General features: G+C 31.6%; 1 protein-coding gene across 9 annotated transcripts; it reads left to right on the forward strand.

The window, feature by feature from the left end:
- Positions 1-1,183: 1,183 nt before the first annotated feature.
- Positions 1,184-6,358, forward strand: LOC110410698 (Pentatricopeptide repeat (PPR) superfamily protein). 9 transcript variants are annotated; one of them, XR_016350921.1, is made up of 3 exons: positions 1,185-3,794; positions 3,920-3,955; positions 4,459-6,358. XR_016350921.1 is itself a non-coding variant. In XM_021420551.2 (2 exons), the coding sequence occupies exons 1-2, from the start codon at positions 1,394-1,396 to the stop codon at positions 3,468-3,470; spliced, it is 1,986 nt and encodes a 661-aa protein (XP_021276226.1). In that variant the 5' UTR covers positions 1,184-1,393; the 3' UTR covers positions 3,471-6,358. The 9 variants fall into 9 exon arrangements, 1 of the variants encoding a protein (XP_021276226.1); XM_021420551.2 differs by having other exon boundaries at positions 1,184-3,344; positions 3,436-6,358; XR_016350922.1 differs by having other exon boundaries at positions 1,185-4,630; positions 4,950-6,358.
- The last annotated feature ends 6,674 nt before the right edge of the window (positions 6,359-13,032 follow it).

The raw sequence follows: 13,032 nt of genomic DNA on the forward strand, positions 1-13,032 counted from the left end.
TATATACTAAAACTTGCCTCTACTTACATGATGGTTTTGCAATAGCCAATGATGAGGAATTCAGGAAATTTGTTGGTTCTCTCTAATATCTTGTTTTTACTAGACCTGATATTTGTTTCGTTGTTAACAAATTATCCCAATTCATGCATAAATCATCAGCACTACATTATCAAGCTTTGAAGATATTATTAAGATATCTTAAAGGAACCTTGTTCCATGGTCTTTTCATTAAAAAGGAAATCGCTCCATCTCTACAAGTCTTCATAACTTTTGATTGAGCAGGAAATCCTGATGATAGGACCTTTACTTTTGCCTCATCATGTATCTTGGAAGCACTTCCATTTTTTGGAGTTCTAAGAGACAAAAATAGTAGCTAGGTCTTCTACAGAAGTTGAAGATCAAGTTATTGTAATTGTTGTTTTAAAAGCAACATAGATTCAATCTCTCTTTTATAAACTTTAGATAGTCCTACCTAGTTCTCTCACTGTGTACCGTGATAACATAAATACCATTTACACTTGCAAAAATCCAATCTTTCATACAAAGATGAAGCATTTGCAATTAGATTATTTTTTTTTGTCCAAGATAAAGTGAAACAAGGGCAACTTCGTGTTAACCATATTCCCATAGAACATCAATTAGCAAATGCACTCACTAAAACTGCTACTCAAAGCACGGTTTTAGTTCCTCTTATCCAAGATTGGAATCATTAATGGTGCCATCATCTAGTAGGGGCATATTAAAGTTACAAATAGTATTAACTAAATCACTATAGAGATAAAGCTCACTTAAAAAACGAGAGACAAATATTAAAGATGATATATTTAAATCTACAAATGAGATATGTTTTATCAAAACTTGAATTGTGAAAATTAACTTATCGATTATTATTTTGATAACTATATTATATTTATACTATAAATATATAATTGTGAAATAGAAATACTATGACAGCTTTCTTCATATTCAATGCCCTATATTGAATTTCCTTATCAAATCCCATCAATTGTGAAACGTAATTTAACTTTAACCTAGATTTAATTAAACTTACTTATTTGTAAATTAGTGTTACTTATTAATGGAATCAAGAAAAAACAAGTACGCTACGCATTGAATGATAATTAGTAATATGAAATTTTCTTAATAACTGAGTTCACTTGATTTTCAAAAGATCAAGTAAAACCCCGATCTACCCCTCTTCCCTCTTTGGTTCTTTGCTTTCTCTCCCTGTCCCGAGCCCACAAACCCAAAATCTTGAAGCAGCTAATCGGTTGCGGTGGAAGCCAAAACCACAGCTCCATCTCGGGACCTGGAGCGTTACAACAGTGTTCCTTCAGAAATTTTCATCATAAAAGAGGTAAATGTGCAGATTTTGAGCTACCCATTTAGAGTAATGTTCAGAAGGTCAAAAAACCTTGCATTACATGTCAGAAAAAACCTGCAATCTGTTTCTAAACCCCATTTTTCAGTTTGCTCATCTAAATATTATTCCAAGAGCAATCAATCAGAGTCTGAAAATGAATGGGAGAGATTACTCAAACCATTTGACCTCGATGAACTTCGAAAGTCATTCAATAAGATTACTCCTTATCAGCTTTGTAAATTACTTGAATTGCCACTTGATGTTCCCACATCTTTAAAGTTGTTTCATTGGGCTGGTTCCCAGAAAGGCTACTGCCATACATTTGATGTGTATTATGTTCTTATGGATAAACTTGGGGCAGCTAAGGAATTTAAGGTCATAGATAGCTTATTGATGCAAATGAAAGAAGTAGGGGTTGTTTTTAAAGAATCCCTTTTCATTTTGATCATGAAATATTATGGAACAGCTGGTTTCCCTGGTCAGGCTACTAGGTTGTTGTTGGATATAAAGAGTGTTTATTCTTGTGAACCAACTGTTAGGTCTTACAATGTTGTCTTGGATATTCTGGTGGCCGGCAATTGCCATAAAGTTGCACCGAATGTTTTCTATGACATGTTAAATAAAGGTATTTCTCCCAATGTTTATACATTTGGTTTGGTTATGAAAGCACTTTGTATTGTTAATGAAGTGGATTCTGCTTGCTCGCTGCTTAGGGATATGACGAAACATGGATGTGTGCCAAATTCAGTGGTTTACAATACTTTGATACATGCATTGTCAAAAAGCAACAGGGTTAATGAGGCACTGAAACTTTTGGAGGAAATGTTTCTGATGGGTTGCAGTCCTGATGTTCAGACTTTTAATGATGTTATCCATGGCCTCTGCAAGCTCAACCGTATTCATGAGGCAGTAAAAGTGGTTGATCGGATGCTTCTCCGGGGCTTCATCCCTGATGAACTGACTTATGGGTTCTTAATGCAAGGGTTATGCAAAACAGGCCAAGTTGATGAAGCAAGGGCATTATTAGACAAAGTGCCCAGCCCAAACATTGTTCTCTTCAATACCTTGATAAATGGATATGTGGCAAGCGGACGGTTTGATGAAGCTAAGGCTGTTGTGCATGATATCATGTTAAGTTTTGGCTGCAGGCCTGATGTTTTTACATTTAACATTCTCATTCATGGACTTTGCAAGAAAGGATGCCTAGGTTCAGCTCTTGAATTGGTTAATGAGATGGAAGGCAAGGGATCCAAGCCCAATGTGATAACGTACTCAATTTTGATTGATGGGTTATGCAAGGAAGGTCGACTATTGGAAGCTGGTGATGTGTTAAATGAAATGTCTGCAAAAGAAGTCAGCCTGAATACTGTGGGATATAATACCCTGATAAGTGCATTATGCAGGGATGGGAAGATTCATGAAGCTCGGGAAATGCTTGGTGAAATGTCAAGCAAAGGATGTAAGCCTGATATATTTACCTTTAATTCACTAATATTTGGTTTATGCAAGGCCGATCAAATGGAAGCGGCTATGGGACTGTATCGTGATATGTTGGTTGTGGGTGTTATTGCCAACAAAGTAACATACAACACGCTAATTCATGCTTTTCTGAGGAGTGGTGAGATCCAAGAAGCACTTAAGCTTGTAAATGAAATGCTATTTAGAGGATGCCCTCTTGATGCAATCACTTACAATGGTCTGATAAAGGCACTTTGCAAAGCTGGGGCAATTGATAAAGGCTTGGGATTGTTTGAAGAAATGATAAGGAACGGACTGGTTCCAAGTAGCATTTCTTGTAATATATTAATCAATGGCCTTTGTAAGGCCGGGAAGGTACATAATGCACTTGAGTTTCTAAGAGAAATGATTCATCGAGGTTTGACGCCAGATATAGTAACTTATAACAGTCTAATAAATGGTCTTTGCAAAGCTGGACGCATAAGGGAGGCTTTGAGTCTGTTTGAGAAATTAAAATTTGAAGGTATTTATCCTGATGCTATTACTTATAATACTTTGATTAGTTGGCACTGCAAAGAGGGTGTGTTTGATGAGGCCTGTTTACTTCTATATAGAGGTGTGGAGAATGGCTTTGTACCCAATGATGTGACTTGGTTTATTTTGGTCAGCAACTGTGTCAAAGAAGGTCAAAAGGAGAGCTTTTCTTCTCCATTTAATATGTAGAAAGAAATTTATGCTGTCGAAAGACGGTGTCTTGTTTTGGCCTCGAGCTTGTTAAAGAAAGAGAAAGAGTTGGCCTTCAAGTTGGTTCAGCCAATGTCCAGATTTCTTTCTTCCTTTTTGGATAAATGGGCATATGCTATTTCCTGATGGCTCTTATGGGTTTTAAGTTGTCACTGCAATTGGTTACAAAAGGAATGCTCTGAAAGATATCAAGTTGGGATATGTTGAAGCCTTGCAGTTTGTTATGAAGGTAACTTCTAACTAATCTCTGGTGCACTGAATTGGGCTCTCCTTAGCTTGATGTTGTTTTAACTATTTAAATTACTTTTGATGAACCTTCAAATCTGTTGACTGAGTTGGTCTGTTTTGGGATAGGGTGACTGCCACATTTCAGAAAGGTGTGCCTTCATGGTATATTTCAAGCCTTCAATTGTTTCATGCTGTCATTTTGCTTTTTCAAAACCCATTAGAATTTGAAGGATCTTTTATCTTGCAAATGTTGAATACATTTCATAAATTAAATGATATTTTTTTGACTATTTTAAGAATATTCTGAGATGCAAGCTAGTTGATTGCATTGAACTGATTGAGTCAAAATTGAAGACCTTGTACCTGAAATGGCTATTAGGTGGCATGTCAGTCAAGTTTACCTTGAAGAATTGTTTTTATAAAGCTTTCCTGTATGGTAATATTATTTGTGCCGGCTTAAATAGATATGTCATTAAACCTAGATTTACACCACAGGGAATCATTGGTTTGGTTGCAGAAGCGTTGTTGTCTTTTTTATTTCTTGGTTCGTTGTTTCATTAAATGTAGCTCCTGATCAACTAGTGACCTTGCAAAATCTTTGTTGATTTCTAATCTCAATGTTGTTCCTATGTTACTGAAAGTTCCATCTCCACTTTTATGAACAGAAAGGGATCTCGACTGGGATATGCCATTACACGTATTGCTCTTAAGTTGATGGCATACTCAAAGATGGGGTTTATGGGATGTGTATAATGACTTTGGAATGGAAGTATGTGCGGAAACATATTTTGACCAACACGCCTTTACACTAGAAGAGCTAGTGTCTCTTTGCAGTATGTATGTTATAATGTTTTCTAGTGTCTTATGCATTTTCTAAAGTAGAGCTAATCGCTTGCTGTTTGGTTGACTTGTATGTTTCTCCTTATACAAAAGTTTTGATCACATCTCATTGGTAAGTTGCTCCTTTAACTGTCTTTGCACCCTACATTTAGATATTTTGAAATGCTTGGTTATCTTTTCGTTTGTACTTTTCATTTATGTTGTTTCTTATTTTTTTACCCTCTCGGTGCTACTATTCTTAGAATTAACGTTATACTTTTCAGAAAATTTTGCATGTTAAGATTCTCTCATATGCTATACCTTTTTCCCTTGGCAGGATCCGTGTGCCATTCAGTGCTCTGAGCTTGGAAATGCTGCTCAAGGCAATAGTATCCTGGCTTGGGAAATTGTTCCAATGCAATTTTGGTTTCATGCTAAAATTAGGGAAAACTCGATATGTTAAGGTATAGTCAACAGAAGTTCACAAATCTGTACATGCAGGTTGAAGTTTCTCGAGGAAAAGGGAAGCCATTCACAGTTTCCTTGGTTGTGTTTTAGCATTTTGTTGTCCTTGACTAAGTATCTTTTTTTTTTTTGTTTTTTTGAAAGATTCCTTGACTAAATATCTATCATGTGGAAGGTTCAGCATTTTGACGATAAGATGTTTTTGTGATCCATTCCCTGTTGAAAATAATGATAACAGAAGAAGAAAATATGTTTGTCCCTTTACGTCGGTAAAGTTGGGTCCAACACCAACAGTGCTGTTAAAATAATGGAAAGACTAGTGGATGCATTGGCTTCATTGTTTTTAGCATTTCATCTGGTTGGTGGTGCATAATGTTTATTTTCATTCCCTTGTAGACATCCTTTTTAATCCACTCCTTTGCTTTCTCTATTACAAGTTAGAAACTAGTTCCATCCAAGTAATTCTCTACTGCACCATGAAAAATATAACACTGTAATTTCTCTACTGGTTAAGTTTGACTAGGATATAAGGCCCATCATTTTTATGGATATCAATATTTTTTGGATATAACTGTCCAACAGCTGGTTTAATTCCCAGAAATACCAAATCTCCCGGCTTAGTTAGTCTATGGTAGTGGTCTTATTACATGCTTTAGTGCTAATCTTCCTTTCTCATTTCATTTCGATATTTTGTAGTTTGATCCTGCAAAATTGAGGAAGCTAGATCGAGCTTTAAGGAAGATAGGGCAAGCTGTTACTGCTGGCAATGCCTCAAGCATTAACTCCTCTCTCAACCCCTTCTCCACCCCACAAAAAATTAAAAAAAAAGGAATGAAAAACCATTAATCCTAATTTCTTGCTCTTAATGAATTCAGGTACTTGCGGTCACAGGAAATTGATTGCTGTTGCATTCTACTCTTATATTGTTTGAAAATAGAAATTATTCAAGGAGCACTTTACAGCATGAAAATCTTGTTAGCTAGGCACCGCATTTTCTATAACAATTGAATGCATGGCTATGCTTTGAGTATGAGGTATATCTTCCCACTTGTAGAAATGAAATATAAATTTTTCCATGATAAAGGCTTTGTTGCATATTGCCTTAAAGTATGGTGATGAAGGGCATTGCCTATTATTTATAGGTTGGTTTGTTATCTTCAGCATTGATGGTGCTATTGTGGTAGAAGGCAATTAATCTTGGTTTGCAACTAGTTGGTGAAAGAGCAGAGGATATGCTGATGCTGCTTAGGGTACCACTGAATAATGTTGTTGGTATTTGTCTTGGTCTTGGCTTATTTTTAAATAACTACAATTAATGGAGCTTTTTCTTGGCATACTGTCTATCAAATTGGTTAAATTCTTACTAATTTTCTATTGTGTATTTTGACAACCAATAGCAATGGCAACCCTAGAAAAATGCTTTTTCTTAGGAGTGGCATTCAATCCAATTGGTTGATTCGCTTTGAAATTTTTGACAATCCAATTAATTAATAGAACGAAAATAATTGAATCCATCGATTTATAAATAATATAAAAACCTAATTAATAGAATGAAATGATAGTATAAATAATACAAATACCTAATTCAATTTTATCAAACTTTACCAAATTGTTCACAATGTCAATTGGATCGACATATAAAGATTCACATAGCTAATTTTGAATACAAATAAGCGTTTATACAAACATAAGAGTTAAGGATTTTTATATGTATCAAGCATAGGTCTATTGATGCTTAAAGTGGATTTATAAGCAATGGTGGATATGAGAATCAATGCATCATGAGTTAGTTCAGAAAGGATAAAATATTTATGACTACTGAGTTTTTATCAAACAAAAACATCAAAATCGTAATCATCAGCAACATCATGATCACTTAAACGCTTATTCAATTTTGTTTTTTATTTTTTTATGCCAATTTCAATCCTACACTTCTTATACTCAAAGAAAACAACTTTAGTTTAGGGTGTATTTGTTTTGAAGTAACATTTTTTCGAAAAACATTTTTAGGATATTATGATGTTTTATTCATTGAAAATGAAATCTTAAAGGAAAAAGTTTTACGAGTTAATGGATAAAAGACCCATTTGACTTCGGAAATTGTCTTACGCCCTTCAAAGATGTAAGACAATTTTCACCATGGTAAAAAAAAATGACTTCTATTAAAATAAACCTCGGCCCTAATTTCTAAATCTTGGCTTTGTCATCCCTAGCCTTTGACATGATCTGAATATTTATTTTCTATTTCTTTCAAAATAATAAGGTCTTAAAATAATATCTTTTTATTTCTTTCAAAACAATAAGATACTTACACATTTGAGGCAAATATTTTTTGAAAGATGATCCAAACAACGGAATATATTTTCGACAGTTTATCCAAATAAAAAAAATATTAAATTTTTCAATAAAATATTTTACATAAAAAAAATTTTCCATTAACAACTTATTTTACAGTTACCAAATGGACCCTTAGTTTGTTTTCCAATTCCAATTTCATTAGTGATATTTGTAATTTGGCTCACTTGACTTCCTTCACCAACTTCCTCATATTGGGGTTGAAACATTCTTCTATATTCATAATTATTCCAATGTTTTCTTTTAGGTTCTTAATCATCAACGAAGCATGCTCAAGAATATACAATTTCATAAAGCAAAACTCCACAAAATCAAAGGTTTCTTTTTACGATCAAGAGTAGAAGTAATGTAAATCACCGCAATTATTTTTTATATTTTCCTATAGTTGTTAAATTTATCCTTCAATTTCTTTACCATTGCACTCAACTCAAAATTAAGATTTTTTTTTTTCAATCTCTCAAAGTAAGAAAAGTGTTTCGAACACTGAAAAATCTATATATACTATTTCTTGGGGGGATTTAGTTCGGAAATGAGGTAGAGTAGAAGGGATTTTGGAGAAGAAAATATAAAAAAAAAATTAATATATATAATATCGATAAATAGTTTGTGCGATCAATTCAGTATTAAATTTTAGAGACTAAAATTCAATTGAATAAGATTGAAAAAACTGAAATTTTTAAGTCATCCGTTCGATTTGTTATTTCATTTTCAGCCAAATTGTGCTTAGCCTACTTTGTCTCTCACGAAATTTTTCCTTCTAGTGTTTCCTCTCTTTTACAAACGTCAATGAGCTCATCGAACTTCATGCCATCAATTCATTGCTAGAGGTGTCTTTCATAACCACTTTAAAAATTAAAAATGCAGTTTCTTGGTCAAACTAGAAATCTTTTTTGCATATTGAGGAGAATTATTTGTTAGGATTTGGGTTGAAAGATGATGTAAAGTGATCTTGGTTATAGACAATAAAATCGTTGCACAAGTTATTCAAATGAAAACTAATGAATGAAAATGTTAATTTAGATTTGACTTTAGCCATTAAAGATTTTTTGAAAAAAGAAATGACTAGTTAATATCATTCATATTTGTCACCGGTTTTCTTACGAATATAACTTTTTTATATCCTGTTGATACGATGCTTCTCAGATCCTGCAATCTTCAATTTTATAAAGAGATGTTATGAAAATTTCATCTTCATGCGTTATTTTAATATCAATGTATTATTTTTATTTTGTAACTGATGTGGCGACTATACTATATTGTTTTTCTTTTGGTTTTAATAGCAACAATTTTGGGTGGAACTGGTTCTAAATGGTGATCGCATGTAAGTTTTCATCAACGGAACTGGTTCCTTGGTATTTTAGGCATAAAACTAAGTCAAAAATGGCTTTACATATTGTATTGTCACGATGACTTTTTCTTTCTTTTTTATTATTATTTTTTGAAAGACAAACCAAAGATTAAAGTCTACTTGTATGTGGATTCATTCTGGGTTTAACTTTTCAAACTAATTGACTTTTCTTTTTTTCTTTTCAAATTACTTACGCTCGGTTTAAGCAAGATTAGTTTTTTCTATTTGTTTATAATTTGACTCTATGTTGCTTAAATGTTGCTATGATATTAAGGTAAATAAAAAATGTTAAAATCTTGGTATTTGATCCAAAATTATACACATTGAACAAAAGTCGAATTATTTAGATTCTATTTAGTTGTTATTTATTTTTTTGTAAATTGTTAGGAAATAAATCACTTGGTAAAGGTCAAAATCATATTAAAAGCGAACAAGTAATATTAATTTTTTTTTAAATTTCAATAAAAGGGTCTCATTTAGATATTTTACTTTAAATCTGTTATTGAGCCGTCATTGATAAAAATTAAAGATACCTTATATGTATTTATTATGAACAATATGCTAAGTGAGTTGAATGAAAGTTCTGACTATGGTTACTGTCAATGTCATAGTAGCAGCCAACTCGGAATCTGGCTCTGCTTTTGTTCAATTAGTCAGAAAACGCAAAAGCCATTTCGCACTATGGAAAATCATAGTATTGACTTTGAAATATATATTGGTTTGGCTTCTTTCTGTGACGCTTGGTCAATTGCAGGCTAATGGTGGACATGCAAATTGACTTTATTAGTCGATCGTTGGGGAAGAAGGAAACTGCTGAAGCTTAGGCAGGATGCCTATTCTTTGTCAGGCAGCAGAATAAGGAAGCTGTCTTGTACTTGGCATGGGATAAGGCATAAGTTGGAGAAGGTAAAGTGGCATCTCCCTAGGCAGGCATGCCGTCAGAGCTTGGACGGTCATCCTTGATAAGCTTTGCACAAGACAAAGGGAGGATCCAATGTGAACACAAACTGTGTTTTCTGTGACAAGAAAATAGAGACCACTTACTCTTGGACATGGAATTTCACTAAGACTGGATTGGAAGGCATTGAAAGGCAAGTCCTAGATTGGACCACTGATTTGCGATGGATTCAATAGAGACTAAATGTGGAAGCTTTAATTGCACTTGTGTTGAGGCTACCTTGATGTGTTTCTCTATATTTTAAATGCCAAGTAACATAAAACTTCATTATATTTTTAACATAATATCTAAAAGAGTTTTTAAATTATTTCAAAAAATTCAAATAAATCTTTATATTTTTGTTATGTTTTCTCAAGTTCTTATATTATTATTTTGAACTAGATAAACCTTTATATTTTTATTTTGAATTAAATAAATCATTATAATTAATTGACTTAATTAAAATTTTATTTTTCATTTTATACAACGTGACACTGATATAGCATGTTAATTATCGTAATTGATGATGATGTGTCATACTGACATTTTATAATTGATGATGATGAAACATGGTAATGTGATATTTTTTACTTTTCACATCAATGTCATGTGGATATAAAATGATAAGTCATGTTTTGACTAATGAAAATTAATCCATTATTAATTATAAGATTTTGTTTAATCCAAAATAAAAATATAAAAACTTAATTCAACATTATAAAATAAATAATTATAATAATTTAAGGACTTCTTCCTACTTCATTTTCACGATTCCCTTACTTGTAAGCCAATCCAAAGTTAGAAATGTGATTTTGATATTAAATAAGTATTAGAAATAGTATATACTCAACTAAAACATGCACTTGATTCAATGGCATGATTATTAATATAAAGATAAAAAAGTCAAAGGTTTAAATTCCACCATGTGCAAAGACTTTTTGAAAGATCAAATAATAAAATTAATGCTTAAACTGATTTAATCTAAATCAACCAACCGAATGTGTGATCCGTTCCTTAACCATTCAATATACACCCGATTCAAATTATCTTATTAGGGTTTTCTTAATAGTTTTATTTAGATAGTTAACTATATACAATAAGTACATTTTAGCTGAAATCTATTTATATATTTTTTGAATTTAGGTTTTATGTTCAAGTTTCACCATGCGTGGGTGTAGTCAAATTTGATGTTCGTTTTATTTCATTTATTTGTTTGATAGATATGATTATGAATTCTCTTTGTGGATGCACTTGTTAATGTGTATATTGAAAGTTAATAGATTATAATTTTTACATATAGTATGTAACCTCACTAAAAGTATATTTTGAACGTATTTTGTTATTCGGATAATTTATTGTAAGCAATAAAATTATCAATTTACATGCATATAATGACACAAAAGTCGCTTAAAATATATATTTGAAATATAATCAACCAAATTTTATTGTTTAAATAATTTTCTGCACAACACAAAACAAAATTCAAATTCAAAATAAAATTGAAGTGACTTAGAATATTTTTTTTCTAAAATATATTATTTAGAATTTTTAAAAACAGGGTGATTAAATCATTATAAAATAAATCTATTATCAAACCCTCATAGCATAAGACAAAGAAGTTTTCTTTGAATTCTCTAAATTATTGCTTATTATCTTAGGTCATGATGGGTGTATTAAATTATGGCATCGTGTTTTATTTAGAACAATATATTAATTTTGAATAAAATATATTTTCCAACCACTTAAAAGTGTTGACTTACATAAATTAAATTATATCATTACGTTTTACTAAAAGTATTATATAAGCAAAACAGGACATTTCGATGCTTGCCACGTTATCCCACATAACATAATCCTCCCATCCATCCCAGCGGAGCTTCAAAAGAGGCAAAGAGCAAAAACAAGCTGCAGGCTCTATGATTGCGCCTCCCTCTCTATCGCTACCTCTTAAAACAAAACTTTCTCCTATCTATAAAATTGATCACTCAAAGGAGAAAAAGATAAAAGCAGCATAATATTATAGAAATTAATATTGTTTCGTTATCGAAATCAAATTAACTTAACTTTGATTATGATAAAATGTAAAAATAAATAATGTAAATTTACACTTTAATTTTAAGAAATCTTTAACTATCTCTTACTTGGATTACATTTTTAAAATTCCAATTTAAGAAACAAATTTTTCTTTAAAAAAAGATACTGCTAAAACAACTGAAAATTTTATCAACCCAATTTAAAAACAAATCGATCTTAAAAAGGCTACTCCAAACGTTATCATATCTAGTAAATTTTGTGATATTAGAAAGTGACAATAACTATAGACATTAACTATAATAATATATATCACTCAATCCTATAGACATGAACTTAGTGTGGTACTGTAGAATGAATAATATCTCTTTCTTAATGATCTATCTTTTGTGTCGTATTCATTTGTTTAGGGTAAAATCTCAATACTCCCTCTAATCATTTTAAAAAGACATTTTGATCTTTTTTGTTTTAAAATAATACTTTTGACCCTTTAACTGTTAACATTGTTAGTCAACAGTTAAAAAAAATTAAAACTCAATATCACATAAATATTTTAATATACAAATGACCCTTATATTATTTTTTTTTTCAATTTAGGCATATTCTTTTTGAAAAAAAAATCTGTTCATCCTCTTCTAAAAACCTTGATTAGAAAAAATAATTAATCGTTAAAATAAGATTTTAAACACACACAAAAAAAAGATAAAAGAAGAAAGAAATGTAAGACCTTGACAGATGCAGTTTCCATGGGATTGATGTTAGTGAATCTTCTCCTCATCAAATGGTAGATATCAAGAAATATCAATAATTTTTTTGTATTTCATTTTTTTTCCTTTCAAATCAAAATTCCGTTAGTTATAAAAAATAAAATTGTGATTTGTTAAATCAAAACATCAATGAGTTTTGTCTCTTTCTCTAGTATTTAGGTAGAGGTTTGATTTGTCTATTGGTGGATGGTGGATTTATATGATCTTATTGTAGGTTCCTTTTGTGTGTGGGGGTTCAATTCTTGCAATTTTTGAAATCTGATGAGATATTTTATATTGGTGGAAGGAGGCCTTGTTGATATTACATAAGATTTAAAGGTCTAGATAACATGTAGTCTTTTTGGTGTGGTATTATGTATGCTGCTATTAGGTTTGAGTTTGACAATCATCTAATTGAAATGATTTTGGTTTTTGGTATTGACACAAATAGTAAAAGGTGTGATAATCTTTCTGTAAATCACATTGAGCTTAGGTATCTTTCTTGCAAGGCAACCCAACACTCACACTGGTTCAAGTT

This window comes from Theobroma umbraticum, unplaced genomic scaffold (genome assembly GCF_002168275.2).
Source record: "Theobroma umbraticum cultivar Fairchild unplaced genomic scaffold, ASM216827v3 scaffold_56.0, whole genome shotgun sequence".
Taxonomy (NCBI): Eukaryota; Viridiplantae; Streptophyta; class Magnoliopsida; order Malvales; family Malvaceae; genus Theobroma; species Theobroma umbraticum.

Excerpts from the sequence above, each read along its gene's own strand:
- LOC110410698 (XM_021420551.2), top strand. The coding sequence starts at position 1,394 with ATGTTCAGAAGGTCAAAAAACCTTGCATTACATGTCAGAAAAAACCTG. Across the intron at positions 3,345-3,435 it reads TGAGAAATTAAAATTTGAAG|AGGTGTGGAGAATGGCTTTG; the intron begins GTATTTATCCTG and ends ACTTCTATATAG.